The following is a 24,282-nucleotide window of genomic DNA, read 5'->3' on the forward strand; positions in this document are numbered from 1 at the left end:
TTGAGTCAAACTATTATAGGCAACATAATGCACGTTTATAAATCAACTTAGAACATTCGTTGTTTTAATGACACCTATCTGGTATGTTAGCGTTCTGATCCCCATTGGTGGTGTCTCACAATTCCCCACCTACTATTCCACACCAATTAAATTTCGAGTTGTACCTCCTGGTGACGGTGATGCGGCCAGAAACATCACCCAGACTTGCTGGTTTGTCAATACAATGACATAGCACCACACGATGTATGTTGATCTTCTTTCACACCGTACGTAACCAACCATACTAAACACTAGCAATGCAACACACACTCCTTGTACACATTGACATGTATTTGCCATGGGGGGGGGCAGGAAACAGCCCACTGCAAGTCAACACCTGTACTCCAATAAATCCACGTATTCAATATAAATACTGAATCGGTATCCATGGCAGATACGGGAACCCCAGATATTCAATTGGGAAATACGGAAGCGCCTGGCTGTGTGCGGCTGGTTATCGTGACCAGTCCATGGACCACAATTATAAACCTCCGTTAAATTCGGCGGAGAAATTGAAAACATCGATGCAACTTTTCCCCGAGGCTGTGCTTCGGTGGTCGGACCCAAACGTCGGTGTGTGAGTTGCAATGCAAAGCCATATGCAAGAAGTAACGGTGCACAATGTTTACACACACATGCTAATCGGTGGGGGTTTTTTTTGCACACAACGTAGATTTTAATAACTTTAAAAAAAGGGGTTCAAAAATGCTTAAACACTTTTTAAAAAAAATCGCAGTTCAGCAACACACTCGTGACCGTAAAATGTGCCGCATGAGTTACTGTCCCTTTTTTTTAAATCCTTCGAATGTCCAGCAAAACCTGCAACGATTTGAAGTCTTCAAATTATCCATGCACAGTCCAAGCTACAATGTTTTGCGAGAATTTCCCCCTGAAGAAGAGCAACGGGGAAAATGGTGTGCACGCACGTACGTGTGTAACACGGGATACAGCAGTGTCGTATCAAAACACCAATAGGAAACGTACAAATAAGAAAGAGCTTAAAAATAAACAAAATCCGGAACCCCACATTATTCAACTGGCTTCGGGTAATGGTTATAGCGAGAAGAATTCATTTCAATTGCGGAATAAATGTCAAATGTTTTCAGTCTTGTAAACGAACAAGTACTTGCCATTATTATTGGATGATAAATGCACAAATTACACGCACCTCGTTCTCACTGCCAATGTGACCTCTGGGCAGAAAAAAACATTTGGAAACAGCTTTTGTAATGTCGCTAAATGCCAATCCTAAGGTCATCAATCACAGGGACAGCACATACTGGAGACTTACTTTTCATCAGTAATTTAAACTTTTAAAAATAAATTATATGAGTATCGGTGCATTATTGCAGCAGACATATACAGACAGTATGCCTTTTAGCTCCAGATGTTTCGTGTTATTAAAAAAATGCAACTGGCATAACGCGTCATTACAAATTCAGGTCTCCAGCTACGTGCCTTCAATTAAATCTTAAAGATCGCAGGTACACAAAATGGACAGTGAGACCATGTAAGATAAGGTCACTGGACAATAAACAACACAACCTTTGGTAGGTCCCCGCACATCAACAGAGATCTTTTCAACTTGCACATCCAAGCTGCGCCAGCGAGCCGAGCCAGAACCAAAGTGAAATCCTCAAGAAAAGCTAAATCTGCCTCGGGAACCCAAGCAGGGCCAGGGAGCAGGATTAATAATTGTCATCATACCTTGCATCAGCCAATACTGATTAATACCGTGATACGTATGCAACCTATGACATTTATTGTGGGATATCAGCGACACAGTTTGGGTTTTGCAGTGGAAAAGAAAATCGTGCCTCCCGAGCCAAGCTTGGCATGGCAAGGCCCCATCACGGTACGGTTGTACTATGGAATCGACATCATTAGCAGAGGAAACAATGCCTAAACGAAATTACTGCTGTAACTTGGTAACGCTTATAATATGCTCATGTTTGCTCCATGAATACAGGGCGAGGCTGGCTGCTCAGTCACATTTGTTTTGAAGACATGACACCTTTATCTCTTCTTGTAAGTAGCTGTTCGGTAGCATGATTTTTATGGAGATCAGAGCTTCAAATATTGCTGCCTTTGTACGAGTACATAGTGGAGAAGAGTCGTGCGTTTCTTATGGGTGTCGCACGCATAGGCGGCAGGCGTACACGCGGGCAGACACGCATGCTTCGCCGTTATCTACAAATTGAAAAGGCTGGAAATGTATACAGCAGCAGCACCAGCTTCACAGCCATCCCCCCCCCCGCCCACAACAGTAACTGCAAAATATAACATGGTAATGATAAAAGCTTTTCTGTGTCGTGTCCACAACAGGGGAACCCAACACCCATGTTGTGTAAAAATTACATCTTTAAAACAATTCGATGATAATAATTCCTTTTCATATGTATTAGAATCACAAGTGGAAATAATGTTCCCTTTTCTGCATAAAAGTTGGAAGTCGGTGTATCAAGCAGTGTATGCGAACTCGCAGTTAAAAGGATGTTTCCAACTCAGAATTATAGTCTCCAACCAATTATATCAAAAACAACATCTGTGCAGTGCATATTTACTTCTGATCAGTATTAAGAGAATTGAAACAATCGACAATGTAATACTCACTGGACTTGTTAGCAGACAAAGACTAAAACAATGAAAACGTGAAATTAAATAAAAATTATTCCAGTATCCTTTTTATTTAAACCATGTTGGAGCTCACCAAGATAAGTTATCTCTTGACGTTGAAGACCATGAAATAATTTTGGCCATTTCACAATGAACAATAAACTAAATAATAATTGCTATCGACACTGGCACAAAAAGGATAACTTGCGATTGATATCAAGGAATCTTTAATGACTGAATTACAGGGTTGATACACATTTGGAATCGTTGATAATATTGCAGGCAGAGGTTCAGGGATCTAATCCAGCGGAATTATTAACCATAAAACAATACTCGCCGTCTGCGAAACAGTGGAAATTAATGATCCTGTAATGTCACTTGCAATGACAAGACTTGTGTGCCGGCATCATGGTCCAAATTTGAAAAATTACTCGCAATTAACTATACTGAAACATACATAGTAATCTTTTCCCCCTCCTGTGAAAACTTAGTAGGACCCCCTCCTCAATAAATGTCATGGAACTCAAGGGATGCTTTCCTGGGTAACAAGCAGAATAATAATGTTCCTTACAAATATTGCCAGATGAATTGACGTCTCATTGGGCGCTCAACTGGTTTAATAAAAGATACCACCTAAGTTATGATAGCATAACGTATGGATAGGACATTATGTACAAGTGAGCATGTATTGAATAAAATACGTGAAAAATATTAAATTGTATTACATTCCAGTGAATGTTCATTGTAATTAATTACTTGTCACTGTAATTTACCCTAAGAATTCTAGTTCACCCTTGCTTATTTTAAATACAAAATGAAATTTAAAAAAACACAGCTGCCCCAGAATGTTCAATTTAACACAAACAATATTTACAGAACTTGTTGGATTATTTTTTTTTCTCACTTTTTTTTTATTTTTACAAAAGAAAACGAGCATAATAATATTTACATACCTTAGCCGGTCCTGTTACTAAATTTAACCACGTTTCAACATCCTCATTATTTCACGTTTAAAGGCTGGCACGGTAACAGCAATTCATAGTGTAGATTTTCATTAGTGTAACAGCAAAACTCAGACCGAATATCCACTTGCGTGCTGCACAGACATTAAAACCTTGGAACTTAATCGAGCAGATTTCCTCGACACAAGCAATCGTAACGCGAGCTGACATCACCAAGTCCTACCTCTCAAAATAATCCAGAGGAGGATCAGCGTTCACAATCTTGCTTTTCATGTGTCACCTTGACAATTTGCACATTTATTTAGAGTTTGTGTTTTTTTTTACGCCAGTTCTGCACACTGTCCGGTGCTCATGCAACCGTTGTTGGATTTGCATTTCAGGGGCACACAGTGAGGTATAGGAGATGGGGAAACTAATACCCAAAGTCACGTCAGATAAAAAGAGATAAATTATCCTTAGAATTACGCAGAAGTACCTAAACCTCAATTCAATAATTCTTTCCATTGTGCGCTAAAATACAGTAAAGGCAGCTCACACCGTGTCATCTAAAACTGAAAATGGTGTTTCACTTGTTTCACTCCTTCCACCACCAATAGGAACAAGATCCCCAACTCCTACACATCATAGCCCACAACGAGGGCACTTATACTTCTCATTAGGACCGGCTTGCGTGGGAACATTCCCAAAACTCTTGGAAATGGAATTCACGTACAGATATCAAAGTTTGTATTGTTTTTTTTTGCCAAATTATCCACATTTTAATTGCACTGTACATTCAGTTTTGGTCAAAGAGACTTAACCTGAAAATGTCAATGTTGTAGGGAATTTATCTCAACACAAATAAAACAATAAATGTCCACGTGTTTTTGCCAAACATACCAAGACCTTGGGCTAATGGAAGCTGCACTCCATTTTAAGATCCAGACCTATGTATAACAAACTACTTGTGGATGACCGTTAGAGAACATGGCAACAATCATACATTCAAAGTACATTTCACAGCCCTTTGTCAAACTACTGCTGAATTAAAACGAGGACTTGTCTGACCGCAATTAACTCTGGTCATTGTGGTTTGGTGAAGTGCTGTGAGGGGGGGGGGCAGGACTGGATCACTTGCCGATCTCACCTGTGGCGGCCGACTCAAAGAGTCAAACCCAGGCGGACCAGGTTCAGTGTTGCGCACTTACAAATGCCCCCCCCCACCCCCAACACATGAAATGTAATAATTTACAACTAAATGTAGTCTCACGATTACATTCTTCACTTTCATCAACCGACCTTGTAATGCTGAAGACTTGCGATGCATAACGATTGGCTATTAGGTATCACTGTAATGGTTTCACACAAGCCATATCACACGAGATTGTATACCTGCAGCGACAGTGCAGGCTACTTAAACGCCGTGACCTAATTTGTAAATTAAAAACTATGGAAAAGACCAAAATAACTTTCGTTCTCAATCAGCCAAATTACCTTTGCACAGTTAGCCAGAAAAAAAAAAAACCTCTAATGCAGCCCTCCCATTAGACCAAGGTGTCACGTTAGGCTGGAGTGTACTGACAACATTTTCGCCATATACTGTTGCTTTCCTGAGCCACGGTACCATGGTGGCTTTGTTGTCCAGGAATGGAGTACTCCTCTTTCTTACCCCTATCAAGAAAAGATTGCTCAGACTCCACACTGTCCAACATAGGATACGGTCCAGTGTTCATAACTGCTTGCAGTTCAACTTGGCAAAAAATACGGTCCTTAGTTTTAAAGATAACTATCGAGGAGTGCATAATATAAACAATGATACTGGGAGATCTACTCTGTCCTGCTGCGAGTGTCAGAGTCGTTGCTGTGTCTTGAATCACAGGCAAAGCGATGCAAAAAAATGTTACGAAGTCCAAAAACATTTTCCATAAACTTCACCAAAAATCCCAGCAATTTCCTCAAGATTTAGTCTCGTAATAACTTTCATTATAAATGAAATGCACGTAAGATATCAGCTGGCGATGACAACATTTTCAATAGGTACTAATCGCGTCCCATCGATAGCAAACTTGTCCAATTGTTTCAAGTTTTTTCCCAAGTGTGGCATGCGGTGCGGCCATAGCACATGACGGCCATGTGCGCATGGCCAAAGGGCATTTGCACAGATCGTGTAGGCCAGGTTAGCAGCGGCACATGCCTTCACCACACATTAGCTGCGGTCGGAAAGGAGCACGTTAGGGAAAAAAATGGTCCACGCAGCTCATGGTGCTCAACCCTCCTCGTAGAGAAGTGCGGATCGGGTGACTTCATCTTCAGAAGATATTTTTCAATGGGTGCGACTGCCTACATCAGCAACATAGATGATGACAATGACAGCAGTGGACTAGACGACGCCTGGGATGGCGATTGCAATGCGGTTTATTATCACGACGCTGATAGCAATGTGGTGAATGCTACGAGTGGTGACGACGGCGGCAGACGTTGGTGCCCAGCGATGAATGCAGCAGCGGTGTCAATGTTGGTTGACGATGGATGTGTTAAAAATGTTGCGCTGTTCGAGATGACGGTAGCGACGACGATGGCGACAACTAGAGGCGACGTCGCTGCCGTTTATGGTTTCCTCTGTGTGGCGCGCGCACTACGGGGCAGGAGTGAGAGGAGCTGGGGTGTCGGGGGGGGGGGCTGGCGGCGGAGTCACCCGGAGGACGCGTCCGAGTTGAGCTCCGCCTCCGAGTTGAGGTACGCCGACTGCACCACCTGGAATCCGAAAGACTCCAGCACGGACATGGACGCCCTGGCGGGGCTGCCAAGCGCTGGCCTGGCAGGCGCCGCGGGCCTGGTGCTGGCGGCCACGCAGACCGGAGAAGACGAGGGTGGGGATGAGGAGGACGACGATGAAGACGATGACGATGAGGACGAAGACGACGATGACGACGACGACGACGAGGATGAAGACGACGAACTCGACGAATGCGAGGAGCGTTTTTCCAACGGCGATTTGTGCTTGCTGTGCTTGGACGACGCCTCCGACTTGGTTGACGACTTGTGGCGCTTGCCGGTATCGGCGGTGGACGTGGCCATGGTTGTGGTGGTGGTGGTGGTGGGGGCGTTGATGGAGGCGGTGTCCTGAATGGAGGTGCCTGCGTTGATAGCGGCCGCGTCTTTGCCAGGCGGCCGATCGCGGTGTTCGGCACGCACGTGCCGCTTCATCTGCGACTTGAACTTGAACCTGGTACCGCAGAGCTTGCACGCGTGCTTGTGTCCCGTGCCGGGTGGGGGGCCTCCATTGGCCGTCTCTGCTGAAAGAAGGGATCGTGTGGTGCAAGTTAAAGCAACAGACGGCATACTGTTCGTGAACCACGTTCAATTCCTGACCATGCCCTTCACGTGATTCCTTGTAAAAGTTTCCAGTTTGGTGTTTTAACATCTTAACACCTGTTTTGTTGCCAGAAACAAGGGGAAAATCTATTCTCATATTTTGGAACTGGCAAAGGAGGTCCCATGATGTAGCTGCTAAATTTGCATGTAAATGAAAGATCAGAGAAATCTTGACAAACGAAGCTGTGCGGGTGGCCATTGTATTGTGAGAGATTAGCATGTCAATGAAAGAAATTTGCTTGTAAATATAAACTCAGAGAGCTCGGCAAGCACATCGCCACATGGAGGTGGAAAAGGATGGCAGGCCGCCATTTACTAATACAGCTAACGGTGGCTGTGTAAGTGAATGTAACTCAGAGAGTCGAAAATAACTGCTAACATGGGTAGGTAGGGAGGGAACATCACAGCCAGTTATGACCTAAACTAATTGATAACGTCCTTCCAATGATTGCTCAGTTTGTACCCATCTTCTAGGTTGCAATTCTGTCTGTGTTTATATATCTGGATGACTTCATGAACGAATATTTGCTGATAGCCAGTGGGCTTGTAGAGTACCCTCGTCTTGGCAAAATCAATTTTGTGTGTGCCCACAGCGTTAAAATAATGATCAGCCACGGCTGAAGTATTGGTCCTACCATGTTTCAGATCTGCCTTATGTTCACGAACCCAGTCCGAGACATGCCGCTTAGTTTCCCCAATGTAACTGCTGCCGCAAACACAGCTTAGTTTGTAGACACCGGGGTATTGCATGTCAGGGATCAGATCCTTCACAGATGGGATCAAATCACGAATTTTACGTACTGTGTTGAATCCTACCTGGATCTTGTGTTTGCTTATGATTTTGGAAATATTTTTGGTGACCCCTGCTATGTATGGCAAGGTGATGGTTTTGATTGGGTCCTCCGATGGTTCTTTCCCAACGGTTGTGGTGATAGCTTTACAGATTGTGTTGTCTGAATATCCATTCTTCTTGAGGGCTTGGTGTACGTTCTCCAGTTCACTGGCTAGGTGGTGATGGTCGGAAATGCAACGAGCTCTACGGTGTAGAGTTTTGATGAGGGAATTCTTCTGGGATGGATGGCGGTGTGGGTCAGGTTTTAGGTAGGCATCCGTATGGGTGGCTTTCCTGTCGTGTCCCATTGAGCCATCAGATCTCTTTTCGATTAAAACATCCAAGAATGGTAATCTGCCATCCTTTTCCACCTCCATTGTGAATTTGATGGCTGGGTGTATGATGTAGTTGAAGAATTGGTCCAGATGACGAACGTGTCATCTACGTACCTCACCCACAAGGAAAGACATTGCAAGAGGGTCTTGTCTAAATTGTCTAGTTCAAATCGGAGCAATCTTATTCTCTCTGAGATCAGGGCTAGGCTGGCCCTGAACAAGATCCGTTTAGCATTAGGAGAAGTGACAGCAGCGAATGTGAGTGTGAAGGCGATCGGTATTACCTTGGTGTCGCGACATCTCTTCAGAAAAGTGAGCGACTCGATCGGATGAGCCTTCTTGTCTCGAAGTTTGTTGAAAGATCTAATAGTTGTGTGGAACCCTCCCAGTAGAGGCAGTAAAATCTTGACTTAAAACTTTCGGGACTGCAGGAATTCATATTCTTTGGGTCTACAATGGCTACCCCCACAAATGCGTTTGTCAAGATTTCTCTGATCTCACATTTACATACAAATTTAATTTCTAGCCCCGCCCACTGACTCTTTTGCTACCCATCTCAAACCTTTATAACTACCTGCCTTAGCAGCGCTTCCACCATTTATTCTCAGCAGCTCTCCCACTATATGTTTCACCTGATGACGATTGCTTGTGTTGCGATGGAAACGTCATGATATTGTTATTATTTTTATTATTATTTGTTCTATCTGCGTGGCTTTACCGAAAGACCCAAAGAATATTATCAGAGAATGTTTTTTGTTTGCATTCTGACCACAAGTATTGTGGTTAATGCAGACATCATTTCTTGTAAAAGGTTTCAGTTTGGTGTTGTAACATCTTAACACCTGTTTTGTTGCCAGAAAAAAGGGGAAAACCTATTCTCATGCCCTTAATTGTTAGCTATAGATCGACAAACCTGTTCTTGGTCTTACCTGGAAAGATTTAGACTCCATTTAGTACCTGGTATGCTGTCAACATCAGTTTGCAGGGAGGATATTCATTACAGAGTAATAACACAATTTGGATTTATATAGCGTCTTAAATGCAACAACATAAAGGTTTTGATCGTGGACTTGAACAGAGGCAGATTCGGCAGCAATAACGGCTGGGGGAAGTGAGTGGCAGACGATGGGGGCAGCAGAAGAGAATGAGTGGCTTCCCACTGATCAATGGTTAACTGCGGGGTACGATAGAAAGGCTTGGTCGCTGCAGCAGAGAATGCGCATTGGGGAGTCATAAGCAATTCAAACGACTTCACCAATCGGTGTCTGTGGTCCTGAGCCACTGACTGGCTCCCTCACCTTTGGGTGACGTCTTGCCGGCCTTGGCGTGCAGCTTCATGTGGCTGGCGACGTACCCTGCCGTCAGCTGCTTCCCGCACACTCCGCAGGGCACCTTCTGCTGGTGGCGCGTCACATGTGCACGCAGCCGCTCGTGTGTGGCAAAGCTCATCCCGCACGTCTACGTACACACACACAGTCACAAATACCCCTTTTCCACTGGCACATCCGAGCCGAGCCAGGCTGGGGCCCTCACGCTAACAGGTGGTTTCCCACTGGATATTTGCTGTGCCGAGCCGGAATCAAACCGTGTAAAACTTTCCTGCATCTGACCCTGGGCCAAGCAGCATGACCAGGGCTAATGACAGAATCCATTGCCCGTGACGTCAGTCGGTAACACCGCAAGGCACAGCGTCGCTGCATCATCTAAGTGCGTCTAGACTCCGTTCAATGCGCGCAAAGTCCATGACACGGCTCGGCTTCTGCAGTTGGAAAACAATCCGGTGCTTCCTTGGCCCTGGGCACAGCTCAGTTGTGCAGTGGAAAAGAAGTAAAAGACTCCCCCCCCCAGGATAGCCTACATAGACTGTAGGGGCAGGTGCTCTAGGTGAGCGCCTCTTAAGGCCGGTACGGTGTCACGAGCGGGCGGTGAGGCCAGCACCACGCCCATCCACTTTTGTCTCCCCAGTGCTGGTGTTTGACACACCACACCAGGTACTCGTTTAAGGCTGAGTCGAACTAGGCGAAGCCCAGCAACCACTTCAGATATCACTCACACACACACACCCATGCACTTGGTCAAATTTTCATTTAGAATCGCCCGCAAGCCGCGTGAGTGCGATTTTCACCCAGTCATACGTCACAAGTCATGTTTTTGAAAGCACCATTAGCCGCTCACGATTTGCCACTCACACAAAAAAGCTGATAGCCGATTCTTTTTTGTATATCACTTGGGACAGTACCACCACCACCTCATAAGATAGCTATCTTAAAGATGCATTGTTTTATCTGGGTAACAGAATGGGGGTTCAGGTAGGTAACGAAGTTGATTTCGTGTACTCATTATTTAATTGGCATGTCCCTCCCTTTATTTATTTTACTTTTCTACGAGATATCCGCCGACTAATATTTAGGCAGACATTTTTTAACTAAGTACCTTTCATTGCCATCCCTTGAAATTAAATGCTTCAAGGCTTATTCGGAAACTACGTCGTTTCATTCCGTTCACCCATAAAAATGATACCATAGAAGCTACAGAAGCAATGCCTTGGTTAATAGGAGCCTGACAAGTTTCAGAAGACAACATAGTTGATGACGATTATGAAGCCTGATGACAATGTGCAAGATTTAACACCGACGATGATGGTGCTAGACTCCAATGATAAAATATGACAGATGTCTGGTGAAATAGATGATAACGATGTTGACAACTTCCAAGGGTGACAAAGACGACAGTGGCTACATAAAGGATGGCGAGAATCTCTGGTGGCCACAGGCACCCCCGATTAGCACAGTTGGCTACGTACGGTGCATTCAAAATACATTCATACGTAAATACAGTAGTCCTTCGGTTAACATTGACATCGGTTGATGGTTTTTCGGTGAACGTTTTCGCCTCCCATAGGACCCCATGGTTTAGATGAACGTTAACATTTGAATCAACGGTATGTTTATGTTATGCACGCAGGGTGCCAATTTCGGCCAATCTGAGCACTCGAAAGTGGGCTGATCCATGCCCTCAAACAATCAGCGACACCCATGTATGCACGTTTAGACCTCACCTGGATTTGTTCACATTGTGTTTTCTGTTTTGGCAGTGGAAACAGCTCTCTTATAGACTCAGTGATTTTGACTTGTTTTTCAACTTGTAAGTGATTTTGATTAACAGTTATTTCGGTTAACAGTAGTTTTCGTGGAATGGATTAAAAAAGTTGACCGAGGGACTACTGTATGGACGAAAGCAGATGGTAGTGGCAAGTCATCGCGATTCCAGAGCATTAAAATTCACTCACCTGGCAAATAAAGGGCCTCTCTCGCAGGTGAACCTGCCGCACATGGCTGGTCAAGTGGTCAGGCCTAGGAGGTGTGGGAGGTCAGGGGTCAGAAGAAAGAGTCATGCGTTAAGGTACATCACTACACGATAAACGATATTATTTTTTTTTAAACTACGCACACATACCAACATTTTCTATCAACGTGAACTTACACAAATGCACAGCTGCAAATTTCGTTAGTCAAGTTTTCCCGTGTGAAGATGGCACTAGATCTCCCTGTGCTCTCACCTAGTTATAAATAAAAGACGTGAATGATTTACCGACACAAAACACACTCAGCCACGTAGCCCCGCAGCCCCACAGCCCATTTGCATGCCATAATTATGACAGCATGTAAATCATATCCCAGTAGTGCGATTTCATAAAAAAGAGTGCTCAGCACTTAGTGCTCAAAATACCATATAAATGTGTTTTCAAATACGAGAAAATGTCTCACAAATATCCAACAATCACCATATATCATGTTCTTGCAATCCCTTTAAACCGTCCCATCCCATGTAACATGCTTGCCACTTTTGCTGGGTCGCCATTAAAAAAAAGAGCCTCTCTGCTCAATGAGCCTTACCTAAAATAAACTGCGTAGAATATTTGCAGGTGGCATACGCAGGATGTGCGTATGTGATGTCAAAAGGTTTCAGAATGAGACATATAAATTAAATTCAAACCAACTTGGATGTAATTATGTCAAATTATAAAATATCAATGAAATAAGATGGCACAACAAAATGTCAATAACTAAATAACAAGAATGAGTGCCTGTCATTACATACTTTTAATATCCCGCTTTCCTAATTTAGTAGCAGGAACCATTCATGTTGGGATTAGGATCCCCGGAACAGAGTTGGAAGATGGACAGGCAATGGGATGCATTGGATAAGCAATTAACTGGAGCAATTTGTGCAATAACACCACACCCATGCCACAAAGACCCCCCATATAGCCTGAACAGACTGTTGGGGCAAGTGCTGTTAGCGAGCACCTATGAAGGCCAGAACGGTACACGAGGGGGTGGGTGGCCAGTAGCCCCAGTAGTGATGTTTACACACCGCACCAGGCACACATTTGAGGCTGAGTCTACCTAAGGGAGGCCCAAGACCGGTTCAGAAAATCGTCACTGGTGTTGGCCGTGAGCGGGAATCGAACTCGGGTTGTCGGGTTCCAAGCGCAGCGCGCTATCCGCTACACTGCCACACCTGCCCCCACACCCACATGACCAAAGCATGCAGCAACCCGACAGCGCGCCCATTCACACTCCCACACAAGAACGCGAGGAAACAAAAGCGGTCATAATGACGCAGCTCCCAAGCGTGCTTTTAGAGGTGTACATTTTTTCACTCGCAATTTTATCCCGACTGTGCTAGCGTCTTGGCGTCACAATACGAAATGTCCATTTGGATCGCTCGCAATGCAGTGCGCAACCCTTTGCATGAGAAAATGGCTCTCGAAATTGGTAAGCCGCTTTTCAACGTCAAGTTCAGTTTTCCAAAAGCGCTTCAGCTGCTCTCTTTTTGACTTTTATTTCATCATTATTAAATTCATGATCTGCCTTCAATCGCTATTCTAGGGACACATTCTGCTGTTTTCCCAATGCAATTATTTGTGTGAAGAGGCAGACATCGCAGAGCAACTGAGATCCCTCCAAGTGAACTGTCCACAGTTTGGGGGCAAACCTTTTCCACCCATCTTTTTGTATATTGTCGTAATGTTTGTTGTGTAACAGTAAAATCGATATTTCATTCTCAGAGCTGTAATTCTGTAAAATTGAATGCAGAACCAAATGTGACGTGATGACTATTTGCAGTCATTGGCGACGGGAATAAACCATAAACCATTAACTCAGTCCACTTGAAAACCCGGTGTAATGACAGGCGGCTCAAACCTGGATTAGAACCCAGGATGTTAGCAGTGCCAGCTCAGCACTCTGACCTCTGACCTCTGAGTCACCCGCACATCTCATTTAAGAGGTGCATTTTAATTAAGCTGTGCTCTTCCACAGACTATGATCATTTTAATTGCTCCACTGTCATTAGAACCGGTAATTGAAAGTCTATTTCCAAAGGGTGGAAAAATGCAAAGAAATGTCCACGTGCAACCCAGTTATACACATTTGCGTCACCTGCAATATAGATGAACAGAACAAAAACAATCAAAACACGAGCAGTGCCATTTTCAACGTTGCTCATGTGTGATGAGCTTTGAATCCACAATCATCAATAAACACTGCCCCGAGTACAACATATATTTAAATAAACATATACAGTAATAGGTGATGGCCCTTTGTTTATAGCAGAGCTATTATCTCTCCGTTATGATATCGCTAAATGAAGCAGAATAATTACCCGAAACGTCACTTATTTTTAAAAAATTGTTTCCTCTTCAGGGCAGTGTGATTGACAATTGTGTTTGAGTTTAGTATTAAAATTGAATATTTCATAATCGTACATTTTACCCCCCCCCCCACCTTTTTTAAATCACGAATGGTCACGCCCACCTACGTCGGGAAACAAATGGTCCAATCACAGCGGCTGTTGCTGGCCAGCCTGTAACCAATGAAAGGAGCGCTTCTATCGCCGCTCGTCATGGCGCCGGAGCGGCCGCTGTGCTTCCCCTCCTCCTTAACGCGAGACCAACCAACAAGTACGCGAAATTGTTGGTAGAAAAAAACAAGTTTTTCAATGCACACACTTTTATTTGCACTCAAAAGTAGAAAATAGATTATTTTGACCCTGGAATGTATCTAAACATATCGAAAGGAAGCCACCCGCTTTTATTGAGCACATCAAATTAATTTTCTTAATGCAAGCCACTCACTTTTATTGAGCACATCAAATTTGATTAATTCCGGGGTCAAAATAATATATTTTCTGCTTTTGAGTGCAAATAAAACCGTGTGCATTCAAAGCTTGCTTTTGACCTATTTTTTTCACTTCCAGTACCATTCCACTGGTTGGACATGATGTGTTAAGGTAGCCTTGAAACAATGCCGACATCCTGGATTATCTGATGGTACACTTGTGATCGGTTTTCCCTTTGTGCAAACGCAGTTTGTCGATCGGCAGGTCGCGCGTATGCTGAGGTAACGCGTGAGTACTTCCACCTCCTCCTAGACATCTGGCTAGTGTGAAAGAGTAGTCCAATGACCATTTAAAAGGCACCCTATAGCTCTCTCAAGTGGAGGCCCTTCCAATATCAATGGCATGAGCAAGTAATTGCAGGGCTGCACCTTTACCTTTTCCGAAAAACTCGATGTTGACCTAACGAGAAAAAATTAACCGGTAAAAACAAAGTTTTTCACTATAAATCCTTTATATGCGTGGCGGCTAGAGTCCTCTCGTCCTCTGGCTTGAGATGGCTGCCACCTATGGGTCAGATGATTGCCTGCCACCATTAAGCAATTGGTAATAAAATATAATTTATTTTTTCCTAAAAAGTGTAAAATTTTGGAAAAATATTTTCACGAAAATAAATTGTCACGCACAACGAGTCTGTGTGCAAAATGTCAGCTCGATTGGATCACGAGAAGTGGGTTAAAAAACGACCGAAAGATTTGCACGGTCGTAAGCGCGCAAGCAAGTGAATTAATATAAAGGATTTAAAAAGGCACAATATCTGTTGACTTGCCAGGTAACTTGGAGGTGTTATTTAAGATATAGAATACATACTGTTGTTGTTTTACATTTTGTATAAGAGTAAAGCTTTCATAGGAGCTTATAACGTTTATCCATTGTCACTCTATCCTACTGGGTAGCACTGTGGGCAGCTATGAACTCCATTGGGAAGCCGTAAATATAAATCTCGGCCCAGTCAACCAGAAACCCATCATCCCTCTGGGGTTCATTAATAAATTAGCACTTCGTGAGAAGTAAACAGTTTTTTTTGCCCCGACAAATAAACTGGCAGAGTTTCCACTGAATGCCATTGTAAATGAGCACAGCCCAGTAATCATTTTGATATTGAGAACATATTGATGGGACTTCAATCATAAATTTTACAATACATTCAAATACTGCACCGCTACAATTAACACGAGTGCCTAACTTAAAAACTATATAATAAAAATACACACCCACTGATTGCTCAAATACCTATTTGTGCAGTTATATATTTATAAACTATGTGTTGATTGTAATAACATGTTAAAATTAAGTGCTTTAACAAAGCTTAATTAAAACTTAAATTTGCAACTTCACTGTTCAAATTCACACTTTGAATGTCAAGAGTATTCATGGCTACTCCATGTACTGCACTTTATACCAAATATGACGAATGGGCTTAAACGTTTTAAACTTTTTTGACAACATAACAATTACCCAAACAACGCACGAGACCAAGACTACTTCATCAACAAGGCAACAGAGAGAGAGTGCCTGAGGGCCTCACTACACGACAAAATATTAGGATGTTGACTATAAACTCAAGAGAGGGTTCAGCTACCCAGGAGCATGATCTGAAGCTCACGTCAAGGGTCTGAGCCAACAGTGCCGAGAGCCTAGATGTGATCTCGTGTAACAATACATGGTCACAACATAGACACGAACACGTGCACAAAAGTGTACAAAAATGATTGTTTTTTGCACGTTATTTGATTATGGGCAACTGCGATATATATTAGGGAGTGCAGAGGCAATACAGTATAGGCAGAGACAATAACACTACAATAAAGCCTTTAACAAAACTGTCTTGTGCCTTGGGATGAAGAGCTACTGCTCTATGTATTGCCCTAGTAGACATTTTTTGAAAGTAAGATCGTGTTTAACACGTAGGCTTTCGCGACCAATATCATCCATAATAGAGGTTTTTGGGTTAGATCGCGTAAATATATAAATGTGTCGTTAAAACCCGCCACCACCCAACACAGCTAACTATTAAGGGTTGTCACGTAAACAGAACATGCCAATTCGTCACTAGTACAGCACACCGGTGTGTTGGAGAGCCAAGCCACAACATTTACCATCTGAGTGCGACGTTTCGCCAGTAATTACAACTAGCTTCAAGATAGTGTTATTGGAGATGTTGGTGCGGTGCTTTCAATCTGCAGCCAAAAATCATATTGAAAACCTTGTTGTGAAGCAAATCATTCTTTACAGGTCATGAAGAAGCACTATCAAGAGCTGCGTAAGCGATGCCTGTCAAAGCGACATCAGAACTGCTTCTGTGGTGTCACCTTCCAAGGCTGTTCCTTACATCACAACACGAAGTCCCGCTAAAGAGGCAATGCGATTCATTGCACGACTCCTACTGTAGTACAGAGGATTTCGCGGTTAAGCCACGTAGATTTCCAACGTCTTTTCGTGTTGTTCGCTATGATGTCCAACGTCCCGCCCCGCGTGCCAGAGAACTTGCTTCAAGAAGCTTCAAAAAGCTGCCAGCACGTGCAGAGAAACGTCGGGCAGCACGCCGAACATCTCGCGGTGCAATCCGAAAACACGTTGGAGAGCTATTATACGACGTCGTGGTCACACATGGGACACAAGGGGTGATAAAAGCATGCAGTGATCACGATTTTGGCAATAGAGGTTTGATAGTGTGGGTGGGTAACTGGTTGTGGGTGGGAGTGAGTGGGTGTGGGTGGGTGTGGGTAGGTGGCTGTGTGGATGGGTGGGTGGCTGTATGGATGGGTGGCTGAGTGTGGGTGGGTGGGTGGCTGGGTGTGGGTGGGTGGCTAGCTGGGTGTAGGTGGCTAGGGGCGCCACAGAGACAAAATGTTAACTACCTCACCTGGTATACAAGAGGTTGTGGGTTCGATCCTGACCCCGACGTCTGTATATTTGAAGTTTGCATGTTCTCCCTGTGATCATGTGGATTTTTCTCCGGGTCTTTCGGTTTTTTCCTCCACATTTAGAAACATGCGTTTAGAGTACTTGGCTGCTATAAATGTCCTCATGGTAGCAACTTTGTTGAGTTATTATTTGGGGCCAGGTCGCTCCTGAAAAAAAGCTATACAGCTCAGTGGGCCTTACCTGGTAAAATAAAAAAGTCTAAAATAATTTGGGTGTGAGTTGGTAGCTGAGGGTGGCTGGGTGGGTGGCAGTATGGATGAGTGGCTGTGTGGGTGGGTGGCTGGGTGTGAGTGCGTACGTGCGTGCGTAGTCACACCTGGAGAAGCCCTTCCCACACCACAGGCAGGAGCAGACCTTGCCATCGCCATCCTCGTGCGTGCGCAGGTGGTAGCTCATGCGGTCCTTGCGTTTGAAGCGTTGCTTGCACACAGGGCACTCGTACGGCCGTTCATCCGAGTGCGACAGCTTATGCCGCTTCAGGTGGTAGAAGTCACGGAAGACCTTGCCGCACACGTCGCACGCGTGCGTCATCCTCCCCTCCCTGCGCGTCGTCCTGCATACACAGCACGTGGTTATCAGGCGGCAGCACAAAGAAGAAGAAGGGAGGGAGGCTGTCGTCCACCGCTCCCATTCTATTACCCCTGCGTTCCAGTGCTCATGGCCGCACACAGGGGTGAGGCAAGGGCCCACCTCCCCCATATGAATAAGCCTGCGATTTTTACATGCGAACTTTTAGTAAATTTCACAGCTGATGCGCAGGATAAAAAAATATACGGAAAAGTCACGAGCATACGGTATCTTTGAAATGAAATAAAGCGCCAAACCAATTGTGTTTATACAGCCATTTTCAATATTTCATGGACTTTCTTCATATTCACGATTCCCATGACCTCCATGATACAATTTTAGCCTTAGTTATGCACCACTGCAATTGTGCAAGGCACCATTCTTTAACTTGGTTGATCAGCTGTCACCGGTTATCGTGTATGCCACAGGTGGCACCATGCTTAAAGCACAACACTCACAGCCTGAAGCTCATGAGTTCAAATCGTGGTTGGGGGTCAACTAAACCAATAATTTATCTGAGGTTGATAAAAATGAGTAACAATTAATAAGATAACAATGATTATCTTATGCAAACACCGCCCCTGCCACCATAGAATTTTACAAGAGAAATAGTGAAATAGTGCAAACCTGACTATGGAGACATTGACTTTTGACTTAAATATCTTGGCAAAGGTGTACAAACGAAAACTGTCAACAGTTTTCATTAACACTGCCTAACTACGTAAAAAAATAGATAGTTGGCAAAAAATGCTGGGCATTGGCCCTTCTTCAGAACAGAGAGATGATGCTTAACGGATATGAGTTCATTGGTCCACTCCACAGATTGTATTAGGCAGTGGCAAGTCAAACTTAAGTTCAACAGGCCACTGGCAAACGTTCTGACCAGAAGGCCAGGATGCCTGCATTCTTTTCGGAATCGCAGCACTGTCAAGAGAGGCCTAGCAGGTCACCTGGTAAGGTTGCATTCACTAAGAATGACCGTGCACCACAAACACTGCCACCAGGTTCATGATATAACCCAGCATGCTGAGGGCCCTTTAATGACCAATGGGTGCAAACCTTTCCTCCCCATTCGAATGTGTTTTCCCTATTGCTTACTGAAGCAAAAATGTACGTGCAAAATGGAATGTTGTACCATCACCAGGAGCCCCCCCCCCCCACATTTAAGTTTTTTTTGTAGCTATGGTTGCTTCTACTGCCAGCTTGAAGATTATCTATACAAAGTGTCATATACTGTTACCCAACTACTACCGTCTCTGGTTGCCAAAAGGGTTCTGCTGTATTAAAAACACTACACATCCAAAAGATGTGCTCGATTCATGTAAAAACAGAAACACAAAAAATAAATACAATGCATGTTATTTGAAGATTGTTTTTCAATTATTAAGTATCTACAATTTAAAAAAGCATTGCTTAAATTGTGAAAGTAAAAACAAGTGAGATACCTGGACAAAAGTGTGAGGAAAAGATAATTTACAAAGAGCTATGACAAAAGACCAAAGACAAAACAAATACAATGAATGCACAAAAAAACAACACATACAACGATGAAACCGAACCTCGCAGAGGACCCAACTTGCTCGATGAACCACACATCATTGCAAGTACATTCCGTGCCCTGTGGCTTTTCTCGGCAAGCTCAGAGCAACTGTGTCTGGATCAATCCCAAAACGTACAACGCACTTGTCAACTTAGCCATAGCAACAGCGTAAAGCTGATCAAGGCCAGGCTAGTGACCCCGTATCTGCATTAAGGCAATAAGAGGCATTAATGTCTCCGATTCCGACACAAGTGTTCATTGAGCCTTCAGCGTCCGATGATACCTCTTGGGCACGTAACAATTGTGCCCAGTCGATTAACTTCCTTATGGCGAGGTGAAAATCACGCAATAATGTCGTCCCCTCTGTGCGTGTCCGCTTATTTACAGTCAGACGTATTACTGCCATGGCAAGTGCAACTTGGTTTATACGTAAGTATTCTTCTGAGGTCCAGGTCTTAAGACTTTCCCACGTAAAAGAGAACATTGCACATTTTTAGCGCTAACTTAATAGGGACAAAAAAGAGCCGTATAAACTTCACATGCTGGCAGCTTCAAATATTTTTTAAGTCTCTGAGTCGCGACGCACCACCCATGACCATGTTGAACACCACCAGGTACATAAACTTCTCTACATCTGGTATTCCTATATTCAGCAATGACTTCCTATATTCAGCAATGACTTTAGCCTTATATATTTAAAACAGCTTTTCAAAGCAGCAATTATGCATGGTTTGTGGAATATCATGTTACTTGACACATTATTTAAATTCCCACCTCCAGCCACACAATTTTAAATGCACACTTTAAATTCCCCTGTGATCCTCAAGCCCCACGCATGCCTTTTTAGAACGTGGCCGATTCGACTCCCTGCCTTTGTTTTCCGAGTTGTCTAGAAACACTGCGCTCTCTCATTCCGCTAATCAGCGGAGGTAAAATTCATAACGTCTATGCAATCAGTGCCAATGGCATCACCCACATTTGTCTACTTAACCAAGACGCCATCAGACATGAACACACGTAAAGGCTCCGTTTTGTCACCAGAATGCGCAAGTTTTTTCAAAGAAACTTTGATGATGAGATTCCATGCCAAGGCCAAACAAAGTCTGCACTTGCATAAGCCTTTGTTTCTGACAGATGGAAAAAAAATGGTGTACCAAATGGTGTAGCATTTCCAAGAAACCCCCCCCCCCCCGCCATAATTTATGCATCTCAACAGCTGTATGGCATAGATGGGAGTTAAGATTAAAGATATTGAGTGAGAAACAGATTACCAGGTCGTCCATTTAAAACGCTGAACATCTCCAAGTGTCTCATACTGCACGGAGTGACTAAGCTGCTGCATCTTTTCAGTCTGAAGCTCTACGCAAACTATGAATGTGGACCATCACACACGGGAACATACAAGACACTGTGTCTCAATTACGCATCCTGGCAATGACATAAACGACAGGCAGATAGACAAAGACACACAGAAGCGGAGACATAAATAAAAAGATAAATAAAGTGTCGTGTGATTTACTGCGTTTACAAATTAAGCTGAGATTAGAAGAATGTTTTATTTTGATTTGTTGCCAACAATGGCAACAAAATTCCTTGAAATGTACCTTTCAGTTGTTGTGTAGAGAATAACGCCATGCCAAATCAATGGTGAAACAATATTTAAATTGTGTACATCATAGAATGACAAAGCTAAAGGTAACAACCAGCACACGTTGGACCTAAAATTATTGAATACAAAAAACCTATGACTGTGAATTTCAGATCCTAGTGTGCTTTGCTAGTAGTCCTGAATTAACACGAAAAAAAATCTGTTCAGTGTAAACTTATATCGAAAGACCTATAAAGGAAAAATACTACATATTTTAATCTCCATAATGTGATACGTATTAAGTGAGCAAAATATATTTGACTGCAGAACCCACATTTGTTAGTTATGTTTATCATGATAAGCAGTTTTTTTTTACTCCAGATGAATCTCTTCAAGATGATGTCTGAAGTGTTTAAACATACATGGTCAATTTATTGAATGTGGCTGAATTCTGGAATTTAGCCAACGCAAAATAACAGTGCATACCACAAAAAAGCATGCTTTTATGATACTTAGACCAAATACAACCCTCATGACTGACACGTGGAGAGGCCCCTTTTCCAGCAGTGGCTAACCAAGGGCTGTAAAATATTATTAGCCCCAAAATGAGGCCCACTGGAAGTCAATGGGGCACGTGGCCACTGGCAATCCTTAACAACGGTCAGCCGCCCAGGCATGGTCAACAACTGGGTGCCTGGTGTCTGACCATTCCTCAGGCGCAGCGATTCAAACTTGACGCAGGTGCGAAGACACTGCGGCACCACTGAGCCAAACAGAGGCATTTTCATACCTGGCCGGAGGCCAAGTCTCGTGGAACAACCCAAACACGGGCCCCTGCTGGGACGTGCCTCCCTCGACCCCTGGACTGCCCGGCTTCTTTTTGAGGCCTCGGTTGTTGATGATCGCCTTCTTGTCTTTCCTCTCGTTCCCCGGAGACGGCAGGCCCTGGTCTCCGTCCAACATAATCCCGCCGGCCGCTGACGCAGCTGCAGCGGTAAGGGCGGCCGAGGTGGCGAACGCCTGCGCCCGACCGCCCAACGCGGCCAGGGCGGCCTCGCCAAAGCTTCGCCGCCGCTCCACCTCGCCCTCTTCGGGGTCCTCGCCGCCGTCACCGCCCTTTGCCGAGCGAAGCGTGCCGCTCGCGTGGAACGACGACAGGTCCATGGGGTCGTCCGAGTAGGGCGGCGCATCGGGCGGGTCGGCTCCGCTCATGGCGAAAGAGGAGTAGAGCACGCCGAGCGGGCTCACCATGTCCACCATGGTGGGCACACCGTAGACGTGGCGCGGCGAAGAGGGCGGCAGCGGAGCGTTGCTCCTCGTGTGGCGCATCTCGTGCCGCCGCAGGTGGTAGCCGTCGCGGAACTCCTTGCCACAGTGCGAGCACACGAACTGGCTCTTGCTCTTGATGCGGATAAGTGAGAGGCTCAGCTCGGGGTTCTCTGTCAGGATCTCCTCCGAGGTCTCCCTGCCGTGCGTGCTCACCACGGGCTGGCCATGCACCTCTAAGAAGGCGCGCTTGCGCGGCCGGCCACGGCCCCTTTTGATCATCTCGTTGGGCATTGGTTGCGTGAGCGGTACCATGGACGGCAGCAGACTCCTTCCACGAGTTCTGCACCTCACTTTTCCCTTCCCCTTGCCCTTGCCGCGCGTAGCCACCACACCCTGCTGTTCCCGGGCCTGCGAAGATGCCGCGTCCTCAGGACTCTGTTCGAACGGCGACGGGACCCCAGCTGCACGCTCGTCGGCCCGGTCACCCCCCTCGCCGTTGCCCGGCCACGTTGCCGCGGCAGCCTGCGGCGTCGAAACATCCCCATCTCCCCTCAGATCGAGCGCGTCGGTCTGATCGCGTGCGCACGAATTGAGCACCGTGCCCGCGTCCTTGAAGGGGGGCGATGACGACGACAGCACGTCCTGCTGGCTGCCGGGTTGATCCCCACTTCCATCTGGGCTTTGCAAGGAGGAGGGAGCAGCAGCGGTGGCCCCGGGTCCTTGAATCTCACCGTCTCGCTTGGCCATCTCGACGCTGTCATCCTCATCCTTGGCTGACGCCGACGCACGGGCCCCATCCAGCGCCTGGCGCAGCACCATGTCCGGCAGGAAGCCCAGCGCCCTGAAGTAGCTTTCGCGTGCGCGGGGCACTCGAATCTGCACGTTCGCCTGGCGGATCATCTCCTGGCAGATGTCAATCACCGAGCCCATGACGAGAAAACGCGCGGCCGTCATGAGCTCGGGGAAGATCTCGAGGCGCACGGTGAGCTGAGACGTGTAGGCGAAGTCGAGGATGTCGCGGAACACCACGGAGCTGATCGTGTGCATCTCCACCTCGGACGGCGGAGGCTCTTCAGTCGGCGAGGCCTGGTAGTGCTGCTGCTGCTGCTGTTGTTGATGTTGTTGTTGTTGATGCTGCTGCTGACCCTGCGGCTTGTGCTGGCTCTGAGCCTGCTGATTCGATTGCGGCTGTTGGCTCTGTTGAGCCTGCGGCTGCTCATTCTGCTGCTCGTTCTGCTGCTCGTCGTTCTCCTGAGGAGGGTCGGGGGCAGCGTCCGCAATGCCCGTCTCCGACACCGGCTCAGTCTCAACTCCGGCACCAGCGGCGATCCCGCCCGCGGTCACGGTCGCGGTCGCGTTCGCCACCCCGATCCCGACCCCGACCCCAAGGCCGCAACCGCTGAGACTCGCCTCGAAGTATCCGCTGCATGCCGCGAGCACCGCCCTGTGCGCCGGGAAGCGCTCGTCGCCCACCTTGACCACCACGTCGCAGAAGCGTCCCGCCTTGCGCTGAGCGTTCAGACGCTCCAGGATGTCCGCGCTGTGCCGGTGGACGCGGTACAAGTACCGGCTCCGCGGCTCCGCCTCCATGGCTCTCTCTCCGCTCGTCCTACGCAGCTGCTCCTGCTGATGGTGCTGGTGGTCGGGAAGGCTGTGGAGAAAAACGAGGGCGGAGAGAGCGGAGGGCGAGGGGAGGACGACGACGATAACAACAACAGCGGCGGCGGCGGGCAGGAGGAGATGGTTGCCACCATTACGCACCCAACCAACATGGCGCGGCTCAACTTTGACCCCGGGTCACCGGGCGAGACTATTGGCACACGAAATCCCCCCACCCCACACCACTCAACACCACCCCACACGCAACACACACACAAAACGAGACTTTTACACGGCTAATAATGTTTGTTTTCCCATGCCCTTGTTGTTTGACTGGAATCCCACTGGGATTTGTGCACACAGCGTTGGTGTACTGTGTTTTTTCTGGAATATTTTGCTGGATTTTCTTGGATTTTCAATTTTGCACACAGTCACATGGTCACTTTAAGATGTTTTCTTGTTTTTGTTTG

At 45.7% G+C, this 24,282-nt stretch overlaps 1 protein-coding gene across 6 annotated transcripts; it reads right to left on the bottom strand.

The window, feature by feature from the left end:
• Nucleotides 1-341: 341 nt before the first annotated feature.
• Nucleotides 342-24,282, bottom strand: LOC133348567 (POZ-, AT hook-, and zinc finger-containing protein 1-like). Of its 6 annotated transcripts, none has more exons than XM_061561458.1 (5): nt 21,735-24,282; nt 17,566-17,802; nt 11,428-11,491; nt 9,437-9,536; nt 342-6,889 (listed from the first exon to the last, which is right to left on the bottom strand). In XM_061561458.1, exons 1-5 carry the CDS (start codon nt 23,801-23,803, stop codon nt 6,288-6,290), a joined length of 3,072 nt encoding a protein of 1,023 aa, XP_061417442.1. In that variant the 5' UTR covers nt 23,804-24,282; the 3' UTR covers nt 342-6,287. The 6 variants fall into 6 exon arrangements, with proteins under 6 accessions (XP_061417442.1, XP_061417440.1, XP_061417443.1 ...); XM_061561456.1 differs by having other exon boundaries at nt 342-6,892; XM_061561459.1 differs by having other exon boundaries at nt 9,437-9,533; nt 21,735-24,281.

This window comes from Lethenteron reissneri, chromosome 27 (assembly GCF_015708825.2).
Source record: "Lethenteron reissneri isolate LAM-NWPU_2019-01 chromosome 27, ASM1570882v1, whole genome shotgun sequence".
Taxonomy (NCBI): domain Eukaryota; kingdom Metazoa; phylum Chordata; class Hyperoartia; order Petromyzontiformes; family Petromyzontidae; genus Lethenteron; species Lethenteron reissneri.